This window comes from Triplophysa rosa, linkage group LG1, assembly GCF_024868665.1.
Source record: "Triplophysa rosa linkage group LG1, Trosa_1v2, whole genome shotgun sequence".
NCBI lineage: Eukaryota > Metazoa > Chordata > Actinopteri > Cypriniformes > Nemacheilidae > Triplophysa > Triplophysa rosa.
In genome coordinates, this window is record NC_079890.1 from 21849756 (window position 1) to 21873970 (window position 24215).

Consider the following 24215-nt stretch of genomic DNA (forward strand, 5'->3'; position numbering starts at 1 on the left):
CTTTTACTTCCCCCACCACAAAGTCCTGTGGTCAGCATGTCCTTTTGGTTGTCGGGTTATGTTGTAGATCACAGTTCATCACAACTTCAGTGGGAAGCATAGAAAGTGTAAACTTTATTCTGTGACATTGCGTACAAAATGGAGATCGCAGTCATGTTTCTCATAAACAATGCAGACGAGGTACAGAAAGCTGTCAATTCAGTCATACTGTTATGGTCACTAAGAGAGCTTAAAACCATCAGAGGCACATACGATTGTCTTAAAATCTCATTTGAACAGTTAAACCTAAGGCTTCATAAAACACGAATTGGAATCCAAACACATGGCACCTTCACGAAACATTTACACAGTTTGAGCAAAACTAATACAACGTGACCAAGATGCACAGCAAAATGTTTGAATACAACGAATAGCAAATATACAACCTCAAATGGGAGGAGTCACAGAGCCTTTTGGTCAGAATTTCAGAGTCGAGATGATTTAAACATGATTCATGTAGCTAGAAATAGCAACCTAGCTTCGAAGACAAAAGGGAAAAATATCCCACCCTCCTTTTGGACTGAATGCAATGATTGAACAAACTTTCTGTGGTTCTGATACTTACAAAAAAATATAAAACCACATATATAACTTTATTGATGTAAAGAGACTTTCAATTAGTATAACACATTTGTTTTTATGAACAACATTACCTACCACTGCTTTAAGTTAATCCTGAAGCGATAAAAGATTTGTATATCAGTAAGTTCCTTTTTCTTGTCTATGTAGAAGTAAACATTCATTGATAGTTTCATCTGTAAGAAATTATGAAGCCAGCGAAGGCTGATATCCAACCTCCACAATCAATGCAACAGCAAATCAATGCAAGAGAGCACTGCATGAACATTTGGCCTTGTGAAAATGCTAGAAAGGAATGCAAATAGTAGATTCAACTATTTGAGCTTGACAAAATGTTTTAAAATAAGATCAAACAATGGAAGAAATTCTAAATGTTTTCACATTTGCTATTATCTTTGATTGGTTTGTGTGGGTCATGTGTTGGTCCATGAGAGTCTCAGATGAGAGTGTATGTAAGTTCAAAACTCAGTCATCCCAAATCAGTCTAAATCCAACTGGATCAAGGGCACACTGACAGCAGTACCCAGAAAGTCTGCAAGTAATACTGGGAATGAGTTTTCCTTCAGCGAACTCAGTTACCCAGTGTCTCGTGGTCTGTTTCCCACAAGAGGATAGTCATGTGTAAAATACTTGAATGTATATAATGCAAGATGGTTGTGTCTGAAAGTGTCAGCTCTTCACATGCTGTCAAAACAAGCGAACACTTCAGAGAATGTGCAGTTCTTTAGACATGCTCTAATAAAAACATATCCAGTAGCAATAAAACATTAAACTAAAGATCACATATATGTCCGGAGTCTGTGTGTGTGTGGATCTGTCAGTGGGAGTCTCAGCTCAGACCCATGCCCTGCTGTTTGCTGGAGTCTGTGCACACAAAGAAGGTTTTGAGTTCTCCTTTGCCCTTTACGTTTATCAGGCCACGGCACTCACATGAGTAACCCAGCTTCTGCAGGACATCAGATGTCTCCTCAGTCACCTACAACACAAACAACCCAGGGACCAATTGAAAATAAATGTTTGGCAATTAGCTTTTCATTTAGTTTTAAGCCGTTACACAGCATATCTAGCTGTAGAAATAAAGCATGTCATAATGAACCAAATCAGTGGAAAATAGAGCAGGGGATTTGTTCAGATGTGAAAGATTTTGCTTCATAGTGAAGTATACCTGTATTTTGCCCATTTCTCCAGTGCTTTCCATCCGGCTGGCCACATTCACAGTGTTTCCCCAAATGTCATACTGTGGTTTCCTGGCTCCAATCACCCCGGCAATAACCGGCCCGTGGTTTATACCTGCACATACATTCGCAGGATAACTGCATTCATGCCTAACCAACATTTACTCTGAATGCACTATTGTTTACAGCTCAGACTCTCTGAAGCGCACTGTAATTTGTGGCTCAAACACATAATTGGCATCCACACACTCAAATCATAAAGTAGTTCTTCAGTGAGCCTCCGAGCACCTGGAACGACTGACTGCTGGAATGTGCTTTTATTATCTTTCTAATAAATGTCTTTTCCTAACAGTATTAAGGGATTTCTGTCTGTTATTATAATTTCTCTGATCTGTGCCGCAGATGCATGATCTGTTCTCAGCATCCGAAGCATTGTTTATAAAGCATTTCAAGCCAGTTATTGAGCGCGTCTCTTATCCCTGACCTGCTGAAAATGCTCCTATAAGCTGCCTGTTTTCAGCCGCATCATGTACATATTGCTTTCGTTTTTTTAACCCTTTATTTAGACATTTTTAAAAGTTTTCTAATGTCTTAATGTCTTCTTAATGCACTCTATAGGTCTATCAAATCTAAAATATATGAATCATATATAATATATAATCTTAAAATATATTCTTCATATACAATTTGCAGCTGACTGCAAAGGTCAACCTTACCATGAAAAAACAGTAAAAGGTTTTAAAGCTCATATGTCAATATTTGGTGGTTTAAATACCCATGTGAGGTCTCAAAGTTGTAAAAGCATGATTTTTTGTAGGCTGAGTGCTGCTTTCAGAACTGTCACATCCATAATGGTCCATTTTCCTCATAATAAGCACATGAAAATGGTTTGTGCATTTTAATTCACAGAAATCCTACAAAGTACAGCCGTGGAAAAAATAAGAGACCATTCCAAATTTTCATTTCAAATCAACATTTCTAGATGTATTGTGGCCATTCCAATCCAGTGTCTGTAGAATTTAACAAAATCAAACCTCAGGAGTGACATAAAGTCATCCAACACTAATGTGAAAGACTAACACCATGACAAGACACATGGAAACTTTGATAAAAATGGAGGTTATTGCATTAAAAAAATATTTTTGAACTTTTCCTAAATACATGTACACATATTACTGTTGTATTGCTTAAAAGTGAATATGAACTTGTTTTCTTAAGTCGTAAGTCGCTTTGGATAAAAGGGTCTGCCAAATGCATAAATGTAAAATGTAAATACATTTTAAAATCTGAAAAACTTGAAACGGTCTCTTAATTTTTTCTGTGGCTATGTGTTGTCTCCCAGAATGTTTTAGTTTTTGTGTCCATTTTGTCACATCCATAACATGTTTATTTTCCTCATCTTAAACAGAAAACGTATAGACTGATATTTTTCTAATGTTTACGCTCTCTCAACAGTGGTTTTGCAAAATATAAACAGATGGTTCAATTTATTGGTAATAAATACATTCTGAGAGTTTACATTTCAAGTGTCACATCCATAACGGTGGAATTGCCCTATTACCAATAAAAATAACAAAGCAGCATGCAGAATTAAGAATAGTATAGAGTTGAGAGACTTGCGTGTGACAGTGTTTTGCAGCCAGACTTACCCACGCGAAGCCTGAACGTGTTGAATGAGTGTCGGTTGATGCCATCCAGTTTGCCAATTAAAGCGATGGCAAACTCCACCATGTTTCCAATCTGTGCATGCTGCCTCTCACGGTCCTGAGAGCACACACACACACACACGCGCGCACACGCGCACACACACGGACACACACACACACAACACACACACACACACAACACATACATTTAGAGCTCTATGCAGAACAAACTGCACATTGCACCAGGGATACTCAAATTTAGCTAATGTGTCACTTCCAGAAAATGCTGGGTAACCAGAAAATGAAATGCTGTTGGTACTTTCACTTGGTTTTATAACATGCAGTAAGATTTACATTTCAAAACCAGTACTCCAGTAACCAGTATTTAGGGTTTTAATGACTGACACACGATATAAGTTCAAGAGTTCACTGCATCACCTGGTTGGTCTGCTCAGGAGGTCCACTCAGTCCTGCAGCAGCCATGTATGTGCTGCCAATGGTTTTAATCTTCTCCACACCACTAAACTTAGGTTTTGATAGTAACTGCAGAGGAAAGGAAATGAGCAAAGTGAGTGCCAGAGTTCCGAGCAGAAGAAACTAATTAAACAATTATTTTTCTACAGTAAAAGTTAGAGAGAGCAAGAGTTTCCACACTGAATAGCAAAAACTAAGCAAGCATGACACTAGCCTGGATTTTCTTGGAAAAAGTTGCAACCAGAACTATTGTGATGTCCAGCAAAGGCTTATGACACTAATGTAAAATAGCATTACAAAAAGCGTCTGCATCAGATGACATGCTCAAATATGCAAGCACTATGTATATTCACTGATTTATCTATTGGGGGAATAAGAGGTGAAAAGGTAATCATGAGATTATATAAAAGTAGAACAAACATATGCTAAGAGAAACAAGATATCACTCTGACCTCATCAAAGTCAGCGATGATCTCATTGAGGAGCCTCAAGCACTCCAGTCCTTCTTTATTGATGTCACACTCAGTGTAGAACTCTTTGAAGTCTGGCACAGAGGCGAACATCACACATACACAGTCATACGACTTATAGTAGAGGTCCTGGAGAAGAGAAATGGACACACACACACACACACACACAATGTTACAATCAGTCATTTGCACCATAAATAAGGGGAAAAAAGTTGTATTGTAGAACATCCACAGATTCATAGAGGACATATATGATACACGATGGCAGTTTTGTGATCAAACATTTCCAATACAGTCCACAATGCGTAGAGGAAACATTTCTTGAGCAAATTCGTATATCAGCCCGTTTTCTAAATGTCACTGTATTTTCTATATACAGTAAGCTCTAGTGGGAAATTGTCGGGAGGTTACTTTAAATACTATATGGGACAATTTAAGATTCGTTGTATAGTGTATGATGTGATTGTACAGTATGACATTGGAATGATACAATGAACTACATCCTGAGATGGTCTTATGTGAACATATGGCAGTGTTTCCCAACCATTTTTTTCACATACTGTACATTCCCAAACACCCCGCCAGTTAAATGCTAGTATCTCTTCACACCACCAGAACCACTCATAAATGTCCTCCTGGTTGGGAATCACTAGAATATGTTTGTTCTTGCATGAGAGACAAAGGGGTGGATATGCAGACTCATCCCAGCCGCTTCATGGCGGTTCCTACCTTGTATTTCTGGTTTAGTAAAGAGATAGTGGACAGCAGCCCCACCTCATTCTTTTTGTTCTCCCCCACAAAGAGTGCAGCCACATGCGCAGGGAGAACGTTCTCCAGGAGGAGGCGGTTCAGGTTTTCGCATAGCTCCACTTCTTCCTTATCAGCCTGGTTCTTGTTCTTCAACAGGAAGTCCTGACGACAGCGGTACTCAATCTGAGAAGAAGACAGGAGACATATATTTTAGTATAGTATAATATGGATGTAGGCCTATATGGGGTATAGGGTTTGTACCTGGCGGGATATGAGCAGCATGGTAAAGAGAAAGAGTGTGATGTAGATGCAGCTCATGTGTTGTGGGTGCTTCATAAGTCCTAATTTGGACAGTATAAGACTGTCGTCCTCACTGCAACAGATGAACACTGACAATTATTACATCAAAAAAGACAGATTATAAAACCATGTTTGAAAATGTAAACAGTAAATAGGTTTAGGGGTAGTGTGAAGATTTATACAGTATATATACAGTTTGTAGAGAGAGTATAACAATCATTATGTCTATGAAAAGTCCCCATAAAACATGAAACCTAATGTGTACGTGTGTGTTTGTGTGTGTGTACCCGCTGTGGTTAGTGAAATGCAGGCATTTGTAGCTGTGGAAGAGATTCTCCTGAGAGTAGAGAATGATGATGTAGTAAACAGTAGAGACGATGAAGAGGAAGGCCACCTTGAGCTCCAAGCTCACTCTCAAAAACACTCCACAGGCGATCAACGCCAATATACAATTATATACTGAGTACTGGAAATAAAGTAGAAGTTGTCATTAGCTGTTGATACAGTTTGAACCAAAATAATATTTACAGGTGTATATGTGTGTGCGTTTGCAACTCACAGGCAAATATGAAAGATCATCCACATAAGAATCCGAAACATTGCTGTTATTTTGCCTTGGAGTATCACATAAATCTGTCTTTTTAAAATACTGGGGATATGAGAGTAGTTTTATGTCAGAATAAGATGGTCTGATGTTTGTAGTGCTTCAGCGCATGCACAACACATTTAACAGTGTTTTAGTCCATATATACTCAGATACAAATGTATAAAGTCACTTTGGATAAAAGCGTCTGCCAAATGCATAAATGTAAATGTAATTTATAATGTATATAAAAGTTGTGCATATGAGAAACTGAGCATTACCAAGTTGAACATGGCGAGGATGACTATGACTGCGGTAGCAAAAGTTGCCAATGGGAGGCGCACAAAAGGCCTCTTTACCACTGCATCCGATAGAGCCGACAGCCACATACAGGACTTCAGTTTCTCTGGAAACATTCTCTGAGATAGAAACAGAAGGGAAATATCAGTTAATAAAGAGAAGAGAGAGAATGTTGGATTCAAGGTTAAAAGTCTGAATGTTTTGAAAAAAGGCGTCAGTGTGTTTGAATGGGCCAGCCGCAGTGAGGAGCATTGTGTGTGTGTGTGTGTGTGTGTGTGTGTGTGTGTGTGTGTGTGTGTGTGTGTGTGTGTGTGTGTGTGGCTCTCTCGCTGTATATGTATTTTTATTACACGGCTCATTTGAATGCTTGATTCTGATTGGCCAGTCGCGACATTCCAAGTGTTTATTTTCAAATAACAACCGCTCAAAACTAATAACACCCTGTAACCCGGATGCTGCAAATCATTTTGAGAGGGGCAGTTTAATATGACACAAAAATGTATTAATTATAAATATGTCTTTTAATAACATATATGACATTATATTTACAAATGATTAAACCAATTTGCCTGTTCGTGACGTTTGAACGTCGTTTCTTACTTTAAAACTGAAAATAAACGGCTTTTCCTCGCGGAAGGTCTGCATTTGGTAAAAATGCTTTAAAAATATTTCAAATTCACATTTTATGTCCAGTTTTTTCTCATTTGGCAAGTAGCCGTGTAAGCGGGATAATATACAAGCAGCCGGCTGTTATCGCGAAATAAGCCCCTTCAGTGTGATACAAGACCCTCCGCGAAGGGACCACAAATATACCAGAAGCTATTAATGAACGTGTGTGTGTGTGTCTTGAGGAAAGGAAGGCAGTGGTGGTCTAACCTGAATATGACCTGCAAAACAGATGCACAGGGTCAAAAGAAGAACACACGCCAATACTGCAAATGCCAGTCCCAGCTCTTTACGCCTGACAGAAGAGAGAGACAGCATCATAGTTGGTGTTTGTAGAACTACAAAAGTCTTGTTTTAAGAGCTTTTGATTGTGTTTATGCCACTTACTGTTGGGTAACAAACATCTGGATGATAAAGATGCAGATGAAGATGAAGGTGGCGCAGCCAATGTAGTATTTAAAGTTTGGCATCTCTATAGTCCTGTACTGAGAGAGCCACACAAACACACATTCATATTCAAATATAGTTATACATTTTTTGTTAGATTATTATTACATACATATGCTGAAAGTTTTATTAATTATTAAAATCAAGACTCACCTGCTTTTCTAGATCTCTTTTTGTAAACCACAGCGTAAGGCCAGAGATCTCTTCAGAGTTCACCCACTGCCTGCACACATGCATGCATCAAATCTCTCTTTACTCAACTTAAAATCAATGCTTCTGTAACAAAACTATACTGTATTGCGTCAATAATTAAATGCATTCGTGTCAAACTGTATAAAGACTAACTTGCTGGAGCTCAGGTCATTGATGGTGGTGGTCATCTTGTCGTGAAGTTCTTCATCAAACTTCGTCTTCTGAGATTTATTCCTAAAGAGGACGGTATTACTCTTAGACACGTTTGGCCCATAAAGCAATGCACGTAAACAAAATTTAGATGTCTATTTACACGTATAGAGTGATATCTATACGTGGGCATTGTGGGACAGAGGACAAGGTTATAGATGTGGTCATGCGCTTATTGAGTTGACCTGCAGTGCGGCCTACACATACTGTGGGAAGCAAGGGTAAATGTGCGATTTGTTTCAGCTTGTTGTTTTAGTGGTAATGCTTTAGAGATCTAAAGCATTAGTTACAAAAAAAGAACATTTAGAGTAGGTGTGCTCACAGCTTGTGTGCGGGTGTGTGAGGTCTACAGCAGGCAGGATACTGTGTGTTAGCTTAAACCCCATGAGAGAAATTGCAAGAGTCCCCTTGCAATGTGCCTCAACACGGCTCAGGAAGGAAAAATGCTATTTCCCCTTTCTCTCTTTCAAGCAAAACACACACACACACACACACACACACACACACACACACACACACACACACACACACACACACTTGTGGAAGCCAGGAGCACATGGAAATCTTTTGTGAAAACAGAAAGGCACCCTGAGTTACATTGAGGGACTGCAGCTATGGTCATGCTAACTGTGTGACCAGTGGCAGAGGCTCAATGAGAGATTGCATTGTTAGTGTTGAAACTCTGGGTCACTGAGAGTCTGTATGGCTACACTCACTTATGTGTGCTCAAGGGAGCAGCAGGTAAAGAGAAGGGCTCCTCAAGAGACTCATCAAAGCTGTCAGAGAGCAACAGTGAGAAAGACAACTTCAACATTGCTTCTTCAGTGGGTCATACAAAACCAGGCTCTGGCCTACCTCCTTAAATGTTAAACGAAATGTTCTTCACATTAGTTTACCTAGCTATTCAAATGGGAATATAGACATTTTTTGTCTTTGTGACTTCTTTTTTTGCAGTTGGAATAAAAGAAAACACAGCTCACCTTTCTGTAATTTTGGTCGGTACTGATCGAAGAGGGATGTCCTGAGGAGAGAAACAAATGTGAGAATCTTTGGCACATAGTTGTATCCCGTATATCTTTATCAGCATGTATCATCTTTAATAAAATGATCTGTATTAGATGTTCAAATGAACCAAATGATGACTATCCATTTACTGCATCTTGAATTGTTCCAAACTCATATGCTAGAATTTATATTAACATCTACATTCCGCTCATTTCCATACAGTTCATAGTGTCCAAGTGTTTTTAGCCCTTCCAAAAGGACCGAATAACCACCAAGGAAGTTCAGTTTACTCATGTGCTTACGTGAACATATAAAGTGATAGAAGTCTTGTGAAACCATATCACTGCTGTCCTTCTAAAATCTCCATTTTTGTGATTTTGTGCCTACAGTGAAACATTGCGGATGATGACATCGGGGGGCGGGGCGAGGCAGGGGTTATATCAGTTTGCTAGATGGCTATCTGCCAAAACATTAAAAACAATTATATCAGGGACCCCGACTGCGACCAAATCGCATTTTGCGACCAGTTTTCAAGACAGCATCAGCATTTTTACAAGTAGCCTATTCGCGCATGTACGACCTACAAATTTGGAATTTCTTCCAGTTGTTATTTCATGTGGAAAGACGAGTAGATCTTAGAACCCCAACAGTGTAGGCTGTGTGTGTGTGATTAGTTAACTCCGTGGGTCACGCGTCACTGATGTTTCCCGCTGCCATCGCAGATGCGCACAGTTCAAGTCGTCATTGACAATTTTACACACACGCACACACACACACAAAGTGAGCGCATTACGATTCACTGTTTGCTTTTACTTTCTACGAGGTTTTGGGAAGGACTTTCTGTGGGTGAACTGTTTTTTTAAAGTGTGCATGTTTCTGACCTTGCAGCGACCCTTGCCATTGACCATGGCATCTGCGCTGAATTCCTCTCGGCTCTGCAGGTGAGCGAAGGGTTTTACGGCCCCCCACGACTCCAGAAAGCGTGTCATCCGCACAGAAGCTCGCATCTTCAAACCGTCGCTCACACGAGGCTTAGTAACGCTGGGAGCCATCAGCGATGATTCTTTTGACTAAACACACAAATATAAATAACGCATTAATCAGAATCAGAAAGAGCTTTATTGCCAAGTATGTTTGCACATACAAGGAATTTGTTTTGGTGACAGGAGCATCCAGAACACAGAAACAGCAACAACAGTACAAAGAGACCATAACACAATAGAATACAGTACACAATGATTTAAATAAGGGCCTATGGGTATAAAAAATTAAGAAATACAATACAATAAACATAAGATAAAGATATAGAGAGTAAAGCTTCTCCTGAAGTCCACAATCGTCTCCACTGTTTTAAGCGTGTTCAGCTCCAAGTTGTTATGACTGCACTAGACAGCCAGCTGCTCAGCCTCCTGTCTGTACGCAGACTCATCACCATCCTGGATGAGGCCAATGAGTGTGGTGTCGTCTGCGAACTTCAGAAGTCTGGCAGAAGGGTCCTGGGCAGTGCAGTCATTTGTGTACAGGGAGAAGAGCAGTGGGGAGAGAACGCACCCCTGGGGGGCGCCAGTGCTGATTGTGCGGGTGCTGGATGTGAGTTTCCCCATTCTCACTAACTGCTGCCTGTCTGTCAGAAAGCTGGTGATCCACTGACAGATAGAGCCAGGACAGATAGCTGGGTTAACTTTGTCTGGAGCAGTGATGGGATGATGGTGTTGAAAGAGGAGCTGAAGTCCACAAACAGGATCCTCACATAGGTCCCTGGTCTATCCAGATGTTTCAGGACAAAATGCAGCCCCATGTTAACTGCATCCTCAACAGACCTGTTTGCTCTGTAGGCAAACTGCAGGGGTCCAGTAAGGGTTCTGTGATGTCCTTCAGATAGGCTAGTACCAGTCTCTCGAATGACTTCATGACCACAGATGTGAGAGCGACGGGTCTGTAGTCATTCAGTCCTGTATATGTGTGCATATACAGGACTGAATTTGTCACATTTAACTGACAAATGTGCACAAATATACAGTAAGCAGAAGGCGCTACTAATGTGCGAGCTCAAATTCTTACCCGTGGGTCTATGACCAGGTAAGTCTTGATGTTGAGCTCTTTAAGGTAGGGGTCTCTCAGGTGACCATTCCCCTCCTCCACCTCATACGCTTTGTTCAGATGCTTTAGAGTCGCCTCCGTGATGTGAACTCGGCTAGTGGGAAAAGAGACAAATAAAAAAAGAAACATGAAGCAGTTGTTAAATTTGTCTTCTCATTACTTAAGTGTAAATGTAACAAGGTAAAGTGACTTAATGGAATAGTCCCTCCAAAAAGAAACATTTCTGTCATTATTTCATTCATCCTTAAGCTGTTTGACCTGTATGACTCTTCTTTGGAACACAAAAGAAGCTATTTTGAGAATTGTCTCAGTGGTTTTGTGTCTATACAGAGGAAGACAATGCAAGACTTAAACATTCTTTAAAATATATTCTTTTGCGTTCTTTAGAAGAAAGAAAGTCATTCAGGTTTGGAATGACATGAGGGTGAGTAAATTATGAAAAAAAAGAGATTCTGATTTAAGCGTTCATACCCGGGTAACCCTCCAGACTCCATATGATTGGCTAAGGTCACATCATGTGACCACACATCAAACTGCCACTTCCGTAGGCCAATCACACCACATAAGACGTTTCCAGAGTGCACACCTACTCGCATGTTTATATCCACACCTGTTGCCTCCCGCACCTGCCTGCAAGTGAGGAATAGACAAAGCTCAGGCTCTGCAATAGTATCTTGGTCAGTATCTTGACTACAGTATATAGAGAAACAGTGTGTGTGTGTGTGTGTGTGTGTGCGTGCGTGCGTGCGTGCTGTGCGTGTGCGTGTGCGTGTGCGTGTGTGTGTGTGTGTGTGTGTGTGTGTTTGTGTTTGTGTGTGTTTGTGTGTGCTTGTATACAAACTTACTTGATGGCTTCACACATGTCCAGGCCCATTTTTACACAGTTTTTGGCATGCTTTGGCAGAGAAACGGGCAGGCCAGACACACAGTAATAACAGTCACCAAGAATTTTTATTCGCATACACTCATTCTCCTATAGGAAAAAGACATCCATTTGAACCTTCACTTATTTCAATGCACAATTCACAGCCAACCTGCAGAATGCTAATCACAATGAATGGAACATTTACATGATACTTACTTTTGCAATCTGGTCAAATTTTCCAAAAAGTTCATTCAGCATGATCACAAGCTCCTTGGGAGAACAGTCACTGGCCAAACGTGTGAAACCCACAATGTCAGCATACAGGATACTAAAAGAATGCCAGAGGAAGTCACAGAAAGACAAAGAAGACAGTTACTTGTTATTCTAGCTTACTTTTGACCTGAAACTCAAAAGAAAAAATGTTTTTGAGTCAGATCAGATAAGAAGAGATTTAAGATTTGACATGACTTTTCCTGAGGACAAGAAAACACTGTGTTGAACAGCAGCAGCTCAGTGTAACAGCTGTCTGAACACCCAGGATGAACAAAAACTTCATAAAGAGGGCTCATGAAAATGAACCTTTACGACTTAGCTGTCCTCAGTGCACACTACAAGAACAAACGCACACACACACTCATATAGCATGTCATCACCCTCCTAATGAACAGGTTCAGAAAGACAGCCGAGCGTCTGAATCCCGGCAGGGGAACAGCTCTCTATTGTTTGCTGAAGCACACACACAGGTGAGTGCGCCTGACCGGGCAGCTGTACGGAGGTGGACCATGCATTTAAACATAAACGATCGCCTGAGAACTGACCGTTTTGTGCATGGGACATATAAAAAAATATTAATAGATGCACCCCTTCCCCCCATTTCTACTCATGGGGTCAGTGGGAAATGAGTCTAACAGACTGACCATTCATTCAATATCAGGATCGGTTTAATGAGAATGGAGAAACTAGAGACTCTGAAATGACTCTGTGTGTGTTACCTGACGTTCTCGTGTCTTTTCACATAGAGACTGTGGAAGTTGTTGTCTCGCACCATACGCTGCTGTTCCTCTTTGTCTTTGCATTTGCAGCGCTCCATTATGGCCAGTTTCATCTTCATGGAGATGTATACAGGAAGCACTGACTGTAACAGGTTTTCCTATAGCACCATGAATACACACACACATAAAAATGTAAGATAACACTTCTGATATCAGACATTCACTGTTTCATGTCTCTAGTTTGCTTCTGCTGTTTACTGCTGCGCAAACCCAACCTATGAATCCATAATTACAGCAATCCTAATGACCCTCTCTCATCTCAAGTGTCCTATTCACTCTCACTTTCTGCTGTTGTTGTAATGCAACACTGGGCTGTGTGATTTGGACTGTGAGAGAGCGTAATGGGAAACCGACAGATCATATCATTCAGAGGTACACAGCAGTGCTTATATTTTCTTCGCTGTGTTTTCTAAGGACACTGTTTCTTATGCGCTCACTATTGTTCTGGGATTTTCTCATCTGTCCATTTGGGAAAAAAATATATCTTGGTTATTCTTAAACACCGTCAAGGAGGTGAACAGCCTGCAATTACACTGAAACTGTGCAAAAAAACTGTGCTTTTTTATGTGATGTCACTTCCTCAACAACAGCCCCAACAAACTGAGAACCAATGACTCATTTAAAGAGGAAAGAACTGATTTTGAATTAGGGATGGCATAAACTTACTTCACAAAAATTGATTCATTTTTAATATCTTTAAAAAACTATAAAACAGCGGAAAGCCAAAGTTGACATATTTATTTAGAGGTTAGGTTTATGAAGTCAAACCTTAAGGGGCGGTTTCCCGGACAGGGTTTAAGCATAGTCCCAGACTTACTTAAATGATAGAAGTTTCTTGATCGAAAACAACTTGCAATGACATATCTTAAAATATATAAGTGTGATTGTTTTGTCTCAAAACGTACACCATTAATGTTTTTTTGTAAATTATGTTTTTAAAAATGTCTTAAATATCCTGATTTAACTAAGGCCTAGTCCTGGTTTAAATTAATCCCTGTCCGGGAAACTGCCCCAATATGTTGTCTTAAAAACATGGCTTAAAAGAGACTTTCTATAAAGTTAAAAAGAAGCCTTAAAGATTAAAACCCATTGCACATTGAGTCCGAAATTTCCGAAATATCCCCACGTTAAAAAATAAATACGACCTCACGTTGTGTCAATCACATTTACACACTGCCTCCGATATTTTCGTCCGTCATAAAAAAATTCAGACCGGGTTTGATTTTCTGCGTTTTCGCATCAGTCAAGCATTTTGAGTGGCCTTTTTTAACCATTCAGAGACACCGTACAAACGAGAGGCAAATACGAAAAAAAGCATACGAAAATTTCGGACTGTATGTGCAAAGACCTTTAAGGCTTAAATTAAAGCGTTTGAATACTTTAAAACATTCTTGGATGTTATAAGTCTTGTTCAATCTTGTGCATACTGAACACAGAATTATATTTTAAAAGATTGCTACAGTATTCTGGGAGGTTGCTAGAACCAAGCAAAGTAAATGCTTAGGTGTTCTAAGTGGTTGCTATGCGGATACTATGGTGTTTTAAATGGTTGCTAGGTAGCTGCAAAGGCAGTTGATTAATAGACTAGTTTAATCAGAAAAAAAGCAAAGTCAGAACAACAGACTGTGCACAGTTTGGTGGACGTTGAAAAAAGTTTAGAGATACAGTCAACAAAATTCAAATTCAAGTTAGTACCATAACAGTATGTTACCTTTGTCAAGCTAACAAAAACTAAATAAAATTTTTATTAAATGGTTAAATTAAATTTAAACGGTTCCTGTTTACTTTCTCCTTTAAAAATGTTTGCACACATGATCTGACACAATAATCTTCCTTTATCCATTTTTAAATGAAGGCTGATGTGTGTAAAATACTAGCATCATGTTTTCTATGTGTTTGTTTTTGCTGTGTCTGTGTGAATGTGTGTAGAAATAAAGTTGTATAAGCACCTGTTGTCTCTTTTCAATCTCCAGTTTCATGCGAATGCCAAGGCAGCGGAGAGTATCCTGAAACGTCTGCCGAAGAGCTTTCTCCATCAAAACCTTATGAAATGCCCCAACTACAGTTCCACAAACAAACACCACTGCATTTGACAACAGCTAAGGAGAAAGAGAAAGAGAGATAGAGACCAACACTTTAACATAGAGGTGTTACATCCTTCACAGCTTGTGTGCTAATAGGTTTTCCTAAAACTTAAAAACATATTTAAATAAACCTGCTCCTTTCACCCAATGAGAATCTCCATTTGCGTTTGAGTTTACCTGATTGGTTATGGGTTGTCTAGGCCTGACGTCCTTCTGGATCACTGTGAGGTGCACTGACAGAACAATGATGTGAGACAGAGAGGAGATGATACTCAGAGTTACAGCATAGCTCATCTGAAATGGCAGCATGGTGTAAACTGTGATGATGATGAAGAGGAAGAAGGGCACCTGGAGAGAGAGAGAGAGAGAGAGAGAGAGAGAAGAGGAAAAATGTAACATTTATATAGTGCAGGTATATACAGTAGAGAGTTCTGCAAGATCTAAACACACTGATCCAGAAGCACTTCCTGTTTCAGTTTTTAAGCACTACACAAAATAAAACCAATAGAATAGTTAGAACTGAATTAAAATATTAAACAAACACATATTTGAGATCTTTATAAAACATATTATATATGTGAGATAAAAAACTGAAACAGGAAGTGCTTCTGGATCAGTATGGTTTATACTGGCCAATACAAAAATTGACAAGTATTAAAATGCGTATTGTTGGCCATATTACATGCTTTTATGTCTACTGTAAAACCTGCTGGGTTCATTTGTGGTATCTAAAAATGTATAAGTACATAGTTATGTTTTACCTGGTCCCATGGTAGTATTTGGTCTGCGCTGTAAATAAAGGTGAAGCCCATTGTGAGATGTGTGGACCACACAGCGAGGCCAAGCAAAGTTCTCCATCTCTGAGAGAGGGTCTCTGCACACACCAATACAAATACAGCCAAGAACAAACACAATGCTCCTCCCACAACGCCCACGAATGCCCCATGAACGTGTGCGTTCTGAAAGAGAAACACACAGAGAGGCAAATCGTTAAGACCCAAATACACATCACATAAGATCATTCAAAGCTTTGTATATGTGTGCATGGATATCTTTACTAAAGAAAACTTTGTTAAAGTGCAATTGTGTTAGGCCTCTCTCAAGAAAAACTTTACGAGTATTTGTCTACATGTTGGTACATGCACTCTTCATTGGAAGCATTTGTTTTCACACTGGTTGCCATAGAGCCTGAAAAGACATTGTGCTTTCCTCTCTATTCCTGATTCCATCATAACTAGGGTTGGGATCGTTTCAATTTTATCGATTCCGATTCCAATTCTGATTCTGCTTATCGATTTCGATTCTTATCGATTCCCAGTTTCGATTCCACAGTTGAAGTAAAACATTTAGATATCAACCTGTATGGTCATTTAGCCTGCTTATTGACTTGTTTGCAATATATATATATTTATGAGCAGCGTTTTGTGTATATTTACACATAGAAACACACCTTTTCTGATTTATTACAATTTGTATTATCATAGTTGAACTACATCATGGTTAAACTGCAGTTACTCTATAATGCAACTATGGTTAATTTGTGATTCCTGTGCTTTAATGCAAATTCTATAGCTAAACTATGCTTACTATAGTAAAAAATATCGCTAATTTTCATAAGGGCTTTAATTGAGATATCAGCAGATCATGCAACGCATGTACTTTTCTGAAAATATGCACACAGGAATTGATGAGAGGAATTCAAATTTTAATCTCAAGTATCCGATTCCTATTCCTTTCGATTCCGATCCGATTCCTAGCTTTTCGATTCCGATTCCAAATTGGAATTGATTTTCGATTCCCAACCCTAATCATAACACCACAATATCGGCATCAAACCAGAGATTGAGTAACAATGAAAGTGGCAGATTTTGCATTATGTAACTACTTCACCATAACAGCACCATCAACCTTAGAAACAGGAAGCTGGTCCAGAGAGAGAGGTCAACATCCCTCTGCCACATCTCAGAATTATTTTCAAATCTATGGAGATACATCCACATCACTACACGTACAGTAAACAACACAAGTCTGACGGGCATGTAGAAACTCTGACCTGGGATTTCCGAGTTACTTTCTTTTGTTCTTGTTTCTTAATAAAGGGTGTGATACTTGATTGGTCAAATGTTTGTCATTTAATTGGCGGTTTTACCTGTACTTTTGATCCTAATCCTCTGACTCATGAACATTTGGTTTCACCAGTGTGTGAACAAAAAGTCTCTTATCAATAGGGCTGCACTTTATATTGAAATTAACGGAATATTGCAAATGTGCATATTACAATATCGCAATTGTGTTCAATAACTAAATAATTTTAAAAATTCCAAAGTTATGTTTAATCAAAGTTTCAAGGTGATGCAGAGAGCAGACTGTGTCTGATGTGTGGAAGATGATCAATAATTAGAAAGAATGTAAAACTTGTATGTTGTAGGGATGAGATAAATAAAAATAAAAACAACAAAAAACAATTCCCTTGGTTTTCCATGTTAATGTGGTGGTGACGCGTTCATGTAACCAGACGGTGGCGCTGCTAATAACGCAACTAAAAGCGGTCAACAGACAACTGAAGAAGTCTCACACTCGCTAACATTACGTAGGCTACGCACACTGTAGACTTGTGTGGCATATACGATAACTTGGGACGATGTTAAATATGAGTTCTGTATGGGGTCCTTTATAAAATTAATGGAAATTAAGTGCAGTGAAAAAGCTTATCATAGGTAAAAATACTAGGATGCACATTCATTTGAGGGCGAAGCATCCACAGGTCAGCAGCAATCGGCAAGTTTCATGATCAGATCAACCAAGTTGAATACTAGACGGGCAGACCAAACAACGGCCCTCATCACTAAGATGATCGCTAAAGATATGCTTCCGATCAGCTGACTGTAAGTGCCATCATTCAGGCTGTTCGTAATATGTTCCATATTTTGGTTGTTTATTATTAATTTGTTTCAGCACGTTATCCTAAGATGATAATTATATGGCTAGAGTTAAGATAGCTTATTCCCTAATGAATTAAACAGTTTGTCATTATACAGATGGAAAGCGTGAATGGTGTGTGTAGCCTGATACATTTCATGCGGATGTCGAAGAATTTTCGAATAATTCTCAGCAAATATCGAATAATAATTTTTGCTTTAAATGCCCATCCCTAGTATGTTGGTTGTATAACTTTCAGGTTTTTTTCAATATATTTTGATATACAGCCACAGCAAAAATTAAAAATTAAATTAGAAGAGACTATATTATTTTCTGTTTTTATTTGCAGAAAATGAACACTGAAGGAACAGGTCAAAATAATAAAAAGATGCTCTGTATTTGTTCAGACCTCAAATACTGCAAAGAAAACAAGTTCATATTCACTTTTAAGCAAAACTACAGTAATATATATGTACATGTATTTAGGGAAAGTATAAAATATTCTTTTATATGATAACCTTGATTGTAATCACAGTTTCCATGTGTCTTGTCATGCTGTCAGTCTTTCACATTGCTGTTGGATGATTTTGTCACTCCTGAGGTTTGATTTTGTTGAAATTCAACAGACACTGGACTGGACTGACCACAATACATATAAAAATGCTGCTTAAATAAAAATTTGGAATGGTCTCAGTTTTTCCGAAGCTGTAGTTTAAGTCGATTTTACAGATTTAAAGCGTATCATTTAGCAACTTATCATCTATCACGTTTTTCTTCGCACAGCCCTATCTTTCTAAAGATTGCATTTAAATATACAGTACACTTAAAGGTTGATAAATGATGAAGCAAGAGGATTCAATGACACTATCAAACTAAAAGCCATGACGTGTGGGTGAAGCAGCATTGCAGATCGACCCATCCTTTCACCAACCCCCCACGTGTACACACTTCCTGCAGTGAGTCCTCCACTCATCATCACTCAATTATAATAATCATTCTCTTCATATGTGGAACTATCACTGAGCTACTTTACTGACTTAACTTTCAGCTGGAGCAGACATACATACCTCCAGTCCAAAAACACACAAACACACACACATACTGTATGCACACCCACACAGACTCCCATCATCCTACAGACTTTGTGAAAGTTCACATAGATAGTAAAATAAAAACACACACATGCCCACACACACAGAGCCACACTGACTTATTCTTTCCCTCCCACGGCCGGTGGGTGTTGAGGGAGGAGGTTACAGAAGTTTGCACAGATGGTATAGTGCTTATCTGCTAGAGAAATGAACAATGGCAGTATGCAAGAAGCATTCTGGACCCTTTTTCACAACAGCTGACTCCAGAGAATATGTGTGTACCTAACTTAGAAGAGAAAATGCCAAATACACCCAGAGTGGGAGAGAGAATATCACATGATGTTCTGCTCATCAAGAAAATAAAACATTTTAATGGACTTGGCACAAACTTCAAATTATAACCATTAAAACACAACTTCCTGTCATGGATACAGCCAGTTCCTGTTTGCTTTCCAGCACTGTGATCATCGGGGATCATTATGCATTTAATTGTGGTACTAAAGAGGATCAGCACCTGTCACAGGATTATATAACAGAGAATGTTTTAAATATCAGCAGGTCAGCTGAGGACGGATAAAAGTGAATCTGAACCGCAAGACAAAACTTTATACACCTTTGCATGTTATGTAATGAATACACTTATTTACACTGTATCCGTTTATTTTTAGAGGTTATTTTGCAACCGTGTGTGTCAGTCTGAGCATTTGTCAGTAAGGAAGCGTGAGAAATGATTGTGGCATCTCACCAGTTTTAGGCTGAAGAAGAACACAAGCAGTGTAGCACATGTGAGCATGCTCAGTCCCAGCAACAGAACGAACGGCTGATATTGGCTAATGCCAGAAAATTTTCTGTACAGCGCTTCCTGTTTCAACTTCTGCTCGTTCAGCAAGTATTTCCCTTTTGCTGGCATTCTGACCAGCGGCAGTGTGGCAGCCGAATAAAACTGACCAATCACAGCAGAGCAATCCGATGGCACGGAAATCCAACTCCTTCCATCCAGAAGAGTGCGGCTATGCAGAAATCCCCATAGAAACCACACAAGTGTGTGTGGGAGGTCATTCCAGAGCAGAACACTTCATCTCCCCCCTCCAAAGGACCATTCTGCTCATGTCCTTTATGAAATGTTTTCTCCGTCTTTCACTTTTCCTATTCTTTTTTCCTCACTCCGTAATAGCAGGCAGAGCGTATGGACCCTTTAGGTGCCTCCCAGTGCTGCCGCAGATGGCTATCGTTCTGTGTGTATGTCGGGTGACAGGGGATACGATGCAATTAAGATGCTTTCATGTCCAAAAAATTCCTGTAACACAAAGAACAAAAGAGAGTGAATTATTTTTGTTAGATGCACCATAAAGAAAGATTCACAAATCTGTCACCTTCTGTAATCATTCTGTAAGCTTTCTGTTTTATAAACTTCCTAGATTCATTTTAAGAGCGGCTAAATAATTCATGAAAGTTTAGAGAACAATTTCAGGTCAGCTTATCAGGTCTCTATAAACACTCCTCTGTGTAGTCATTCCCACGCTGGCTGCTCTCAGCATCTGTAAAAAGGATTTTGGGCAGAGTTCAACATTTGTGGATTCAGTTCTCTCTTCATTACAGAGCGTAATGCTGATGGCTGCTCTCCATGGCATCCTCAGCCAAACCTCAACTACACTCACACAGAAAGAAAGACACATCGAGACACGCAGAGCTCGCTACTAAAGACAAATGTGAGTGAAGACTGGACACCTGTGGATATCCGGGGCTTAGCCCAGAGACCTCCAAATACAGTACGTGTTCGAATACAGTGGCGTAGCAGTTAAACCTTTGACGCCACCTCCGTCTGTTCGTGACCGCGTTGCGCATTACTGGACATCGGGTTGTTTACTCAGGTTTGTTATTTAAATGATAATGCGCGTCAATCACGCTCAAATAGTAAGAGCAGACCCCAAGGGAGCGCAAACGCCTAAGCGCCAGAAAGAGGGAAAAAGCGTTGGCGCCAATAGCCCTGTGGTTAGTTTCCCGTCTCGAGCGTCTTTTGCCGGTTCCATTCCCCTGTCTCTAACCAAAGCTTTCCTGTCTGTTCTCCACTGTCCTATCAAATAAAGGCAAAAGCCCCTCAAATATTACTTTAAAAGTTACATCCCTCAATGAGAGAAAACATGCATAATACACACACACGCACACACAACCTACAGGAAACCATATGTAAACAGGAATAACTTGATGGCTAAAACTGCAAAACAAGAGTGAATTCATCTTCACGTCCATCTCGATAATGCATCATCCCACATCTTCTTTCAGGTGAACAACATCCCACAGAGGAAGAGCAGACGAGACTCTGTAAATGAACTGTGTCCAAAGGTCCTGATTTCTCATTGCAGGTAATTCATGTTTGAGAAGCAACGCAGATGATCAGGGAAGCGTAAACAACAGCCTCACATCCACTTACTCACACACACACACGCACTACGAACCACGGCAAACCTTAATACAAGTGACCTTGATTTTTTGGCTGTGCTGACGCAGTGCTGACAACATGTCTCAAATATGACACCTGATTTGAGTTTGTTTCAAATGGAATTGTTAAGGACTGTAAGGGTTACTACGCCACTGACTGAAGTTGTCACTGCAACAAGAGCGTTTTTATTTAGTATTTAGCTTTCTTATATCATTTAAGTTTTCATTATTTACTGATGTTTATTTAAATGTTTTATATGCTGTAGTGTGCCGTTTCACTGATGGATTTGCACGTTAAACATTGACGGATGTTTCATCCTCATTTATTTCAGGTATCATATTTCAATTATTTAACATTTTTAAGTATTTAAATAAGGTCTATATTTCTCTTCCACTCGTTATGTGGTTGCTACATGCAAATATAATCATATAAATATTATTTATATAAATAATATATATTTCTCAACCACCGCACCACCGCGGTCGATTTGTCTATTACCACCGCGGTGGTAAAAAACTGCCACCGTCACAGCCCTACTCTGTAATACAATTTTAGGGATGCACCGATATGTAAATTTTGGCCAATAACGATAACCGATCATTCTTAAACATTGGAAGCCGACAACTGATATATGGCCGATACGGTATCTAAATATTACTATAAAATTCCCTAAGACTGAAACAAAAGGCAAAAAGTTGGACAACTGCTTTTAATTGAAAACATTCACTGCAGAAAACAAGGTAACCATTAGTTCTCCTTTTCCCCTTAAAATCATGTACCAAGCCTACTTCACACTAGTTACACTAGTTTTCTGGTATATTTTTTATTTAATAAACAAATTATAGATGTTCTTCCAGAGCAACCCAGAAAAATGTTCTTAATAGCCACATGTCTAACAGGTCTCAAGACAGAAAACATTCAGACAGCAATCTGATTCAGACAATATGCGTTTGTTCCTATAATTTACACATTCATACATACTGTACCTACATCAGCAATGTTTTGCTAATAGCAGTAAGTGAATGATCATGACAAGACAGTATTGTTCTGTATTTTAACTGTGAGCAGCGTGCAGATGAAGAAGTTTAACCAGAGGAAATGATTTATAATTTATCGGCTATAATATATCAGCCTAAATTTTATTATCGACCAAAACGATAACATTAAAAATGACAATTTATCGGCCGATACCGATATGGCCAATAATTTATCAAGCATCCCTATGCAATTTATAAGCAAAATATAAAATTCTTATACAAGAATTGCCCTCGAACGGTATCATCAAACAGGAATGTATGGAAGGTAAGCAAAAGAAAGTAGAGAGACTGCGAAGGACGTTACGACAGGAGAAGAGAGAGAACAAGTACTCTGTTCTATTGAAGTGCCTCTGAAAAGAAGCATAGAAAACAGCTGAAAGGGGGGGGACAGAGATTGAAAGGTGGAGAATGAAAGAACTGGGATGCTCCCTGATTTTCTTTTTGTTGACACTCATTACAAAACTAAATGACAGCAGTGTGTCACTGTTTCACTCTCCCGGACAACAGCACCCAAGCCAACAAGCAGCCTTTATGTTCCCACACTAAAGTAACCATGGCAAAGGAACAATCCAGTAGGGCAATAAGAGAGAGAGAGAGAGAGAGAGAGAGAGAGAGAGAGAGAAATACGGTGGAAGAGACGGAAGGAATGAAAGAGAATAGTCGCCATGTGGTGTGTGTGTGAGTAATCAGGGAGGGTCAAGTCCTTCTCGACAGGCTACTGATGTAGTTCCTGGAAGTGCCGTCATGAAGTGGTAAAGCTCTGCAGCAGCAGAACCTACATAACAATCTGATGCTAAACATGACCCAACCACAGCTCTATAATCTGCCCGCCTCCTCAGGGTCAGACTTTATGCAGCTGCACAAAACACTGCACTGCGAAACGCGGCACGCTGTAAAATACAGACCGATGACACAGCAGGACAATGACGATTCATGAATAAATGCTTATTAAAAATATCAGCATCACAGTTATTTATTTTGGGAGGGACGCAATTTTATTTACCTCACCCACACGTGCAGATGCATATGACTGTTTGCATGTCTATCATAACTGCAATGAATGCATGAACGTATTTGAAACATTCAGATGTTTGTGAACTTTTCCAACATACTTTCTTAATACTTAACTTTAACAACACTTTTTAATGATGTAAGCTGTTGTCATGTATGTCTACAAATATCTGCAACGAAACTATATGATTTTTTATTCTCATGCCTAAATGTTGACCACCCACACATTTTTAAGACCAGACCACACGTTCCACCATTTAGGACTCTATAGTTTTAATACGGATGGAGTGCACATGGTGTGCGACAGTAACTAGGTAGACAGCTAACATCACCGAATTGTAACGGAATGGCTGTGATCAAGCGCATGAAGACGAAGTAAAATTCAAAGTAGAATTTAATAGATAAACAGGAACAAACACAAGAGACTCTCAACCAAACGTAACAATCAACAGCAGACAAAGAACTAAGGAACAGACAGGGCTTAAAAACATAATCAGGTAGAACAGAAACAGGTGCGTCCGGGACTAATTAACTAATGATGAACTCAGACAAAGGAACACAAAATACAAAACCAAAATCGACTAAGGCCTTGTCCACACATGAACACGGGTATTTTCAAAAGCGCAGTTTTTTCTATGCGGTTTGGCCGTTCGTCCACACGCAAACGCAGTACTTTATGGTTCGGGTTATATCGCCACCTGTTGGTTTGGCATGCTTTTGACAGCGCTTGATAGAGTGTTTTTGCGTTTTCGTGTGGAAGTGGGGTTTTTTTTAAACAAA

General features: G+C 39.4%; 1 protein-coding gene across 6 annotated transcripts in view; it reads right to left on the reverse strand.

Moving 5' to 3' along the window:
- Positions 1-94: 94 nt before the first annotated feature.
- Positions 95-24215, reverse strand: part of adcy7 (adenylate cyclase 7) — a 43464-nt gene continuing 19343 nt past the window's right edge. For 4 of the 6 annotated variants that reach the window (XM_057338627.1, XM_057338656.1, XM_057338666.1 and 1 more), the window contains exons 2-26: positions 19693-20244; positions 15699-15896; positions 15115-15285; positions 14803-14952; positions 12794-12951; positions 12018-12129; positions 11782-11909; positions 11408-11566; positions 10898-11030; positions 9718-9906; positions 8812-8852; positions 7775-7855; positions 7583-7652; positions 7370-7467; positions 7193-7277; positions 6298-6435; positions 5993-6082; positions 5721-5899; positions 5395-5506; positions 5113-5316; positions 4366-4512; positions 3878-3982; positions 3443-3557; positions 1784-1908; positions 95-1594 (exon numbers count right to left, since the gene is read on the reverse strand). In XM_057338627.1, coding sequence (XP_057194610.1) covers positions 1448-1594; positions 1784-1908; positions 3443-3557; positions 3878-3982; positions 4366-4512; positions 5113-5316; positions 5395-5506; positions 5721-5899; positions 5993-6082; positions 6298-6435; positions 7193-7277; positions 7370-7467; positions 7583-7652; positions 7775-7855; positions 8812-8852; positions 9718-9906; positions 10898-11030; positions 11408-11566; positions 11782-11909; positions 12018-12129; positions 12794-12951; positions 14803-14952; positions 15115-15285; positions 15699-15896; positions 19693-19857 — 3300 coding nt within the window. In that variant the 5' untranslated portion in view covers positions 19858-20244 and the 3' untranslated portion in view covers positions 95-1447. Of the gene's footprint in view, positions 1595-1783; positions 1909-3442; positions 3558-3877; positions 3983-4365; positions 4513-5112; positions 5317-5394; positions 5507-5720; positions 5900-5992; positions 6083-6297; positions 6436-7192; positions 7278-7369; positions 7468-7582; positions 7653-7774; positions 7856-8811; positions 8853-9717; positions 9907-10897; positions 11031-11407; positions 11567-11781; positions 11910-12017; positions 12130-12793; positions 12952-14802; positions 14953-15114; positions 15286-15698; positions 15897-19692; positions 20245-20320; positions 20692-24215 lie in introns of those variants that run through there. The other 2 variants (XM_057338647.1, XM_057338674.1) reach the window with 2 other exon arrangements.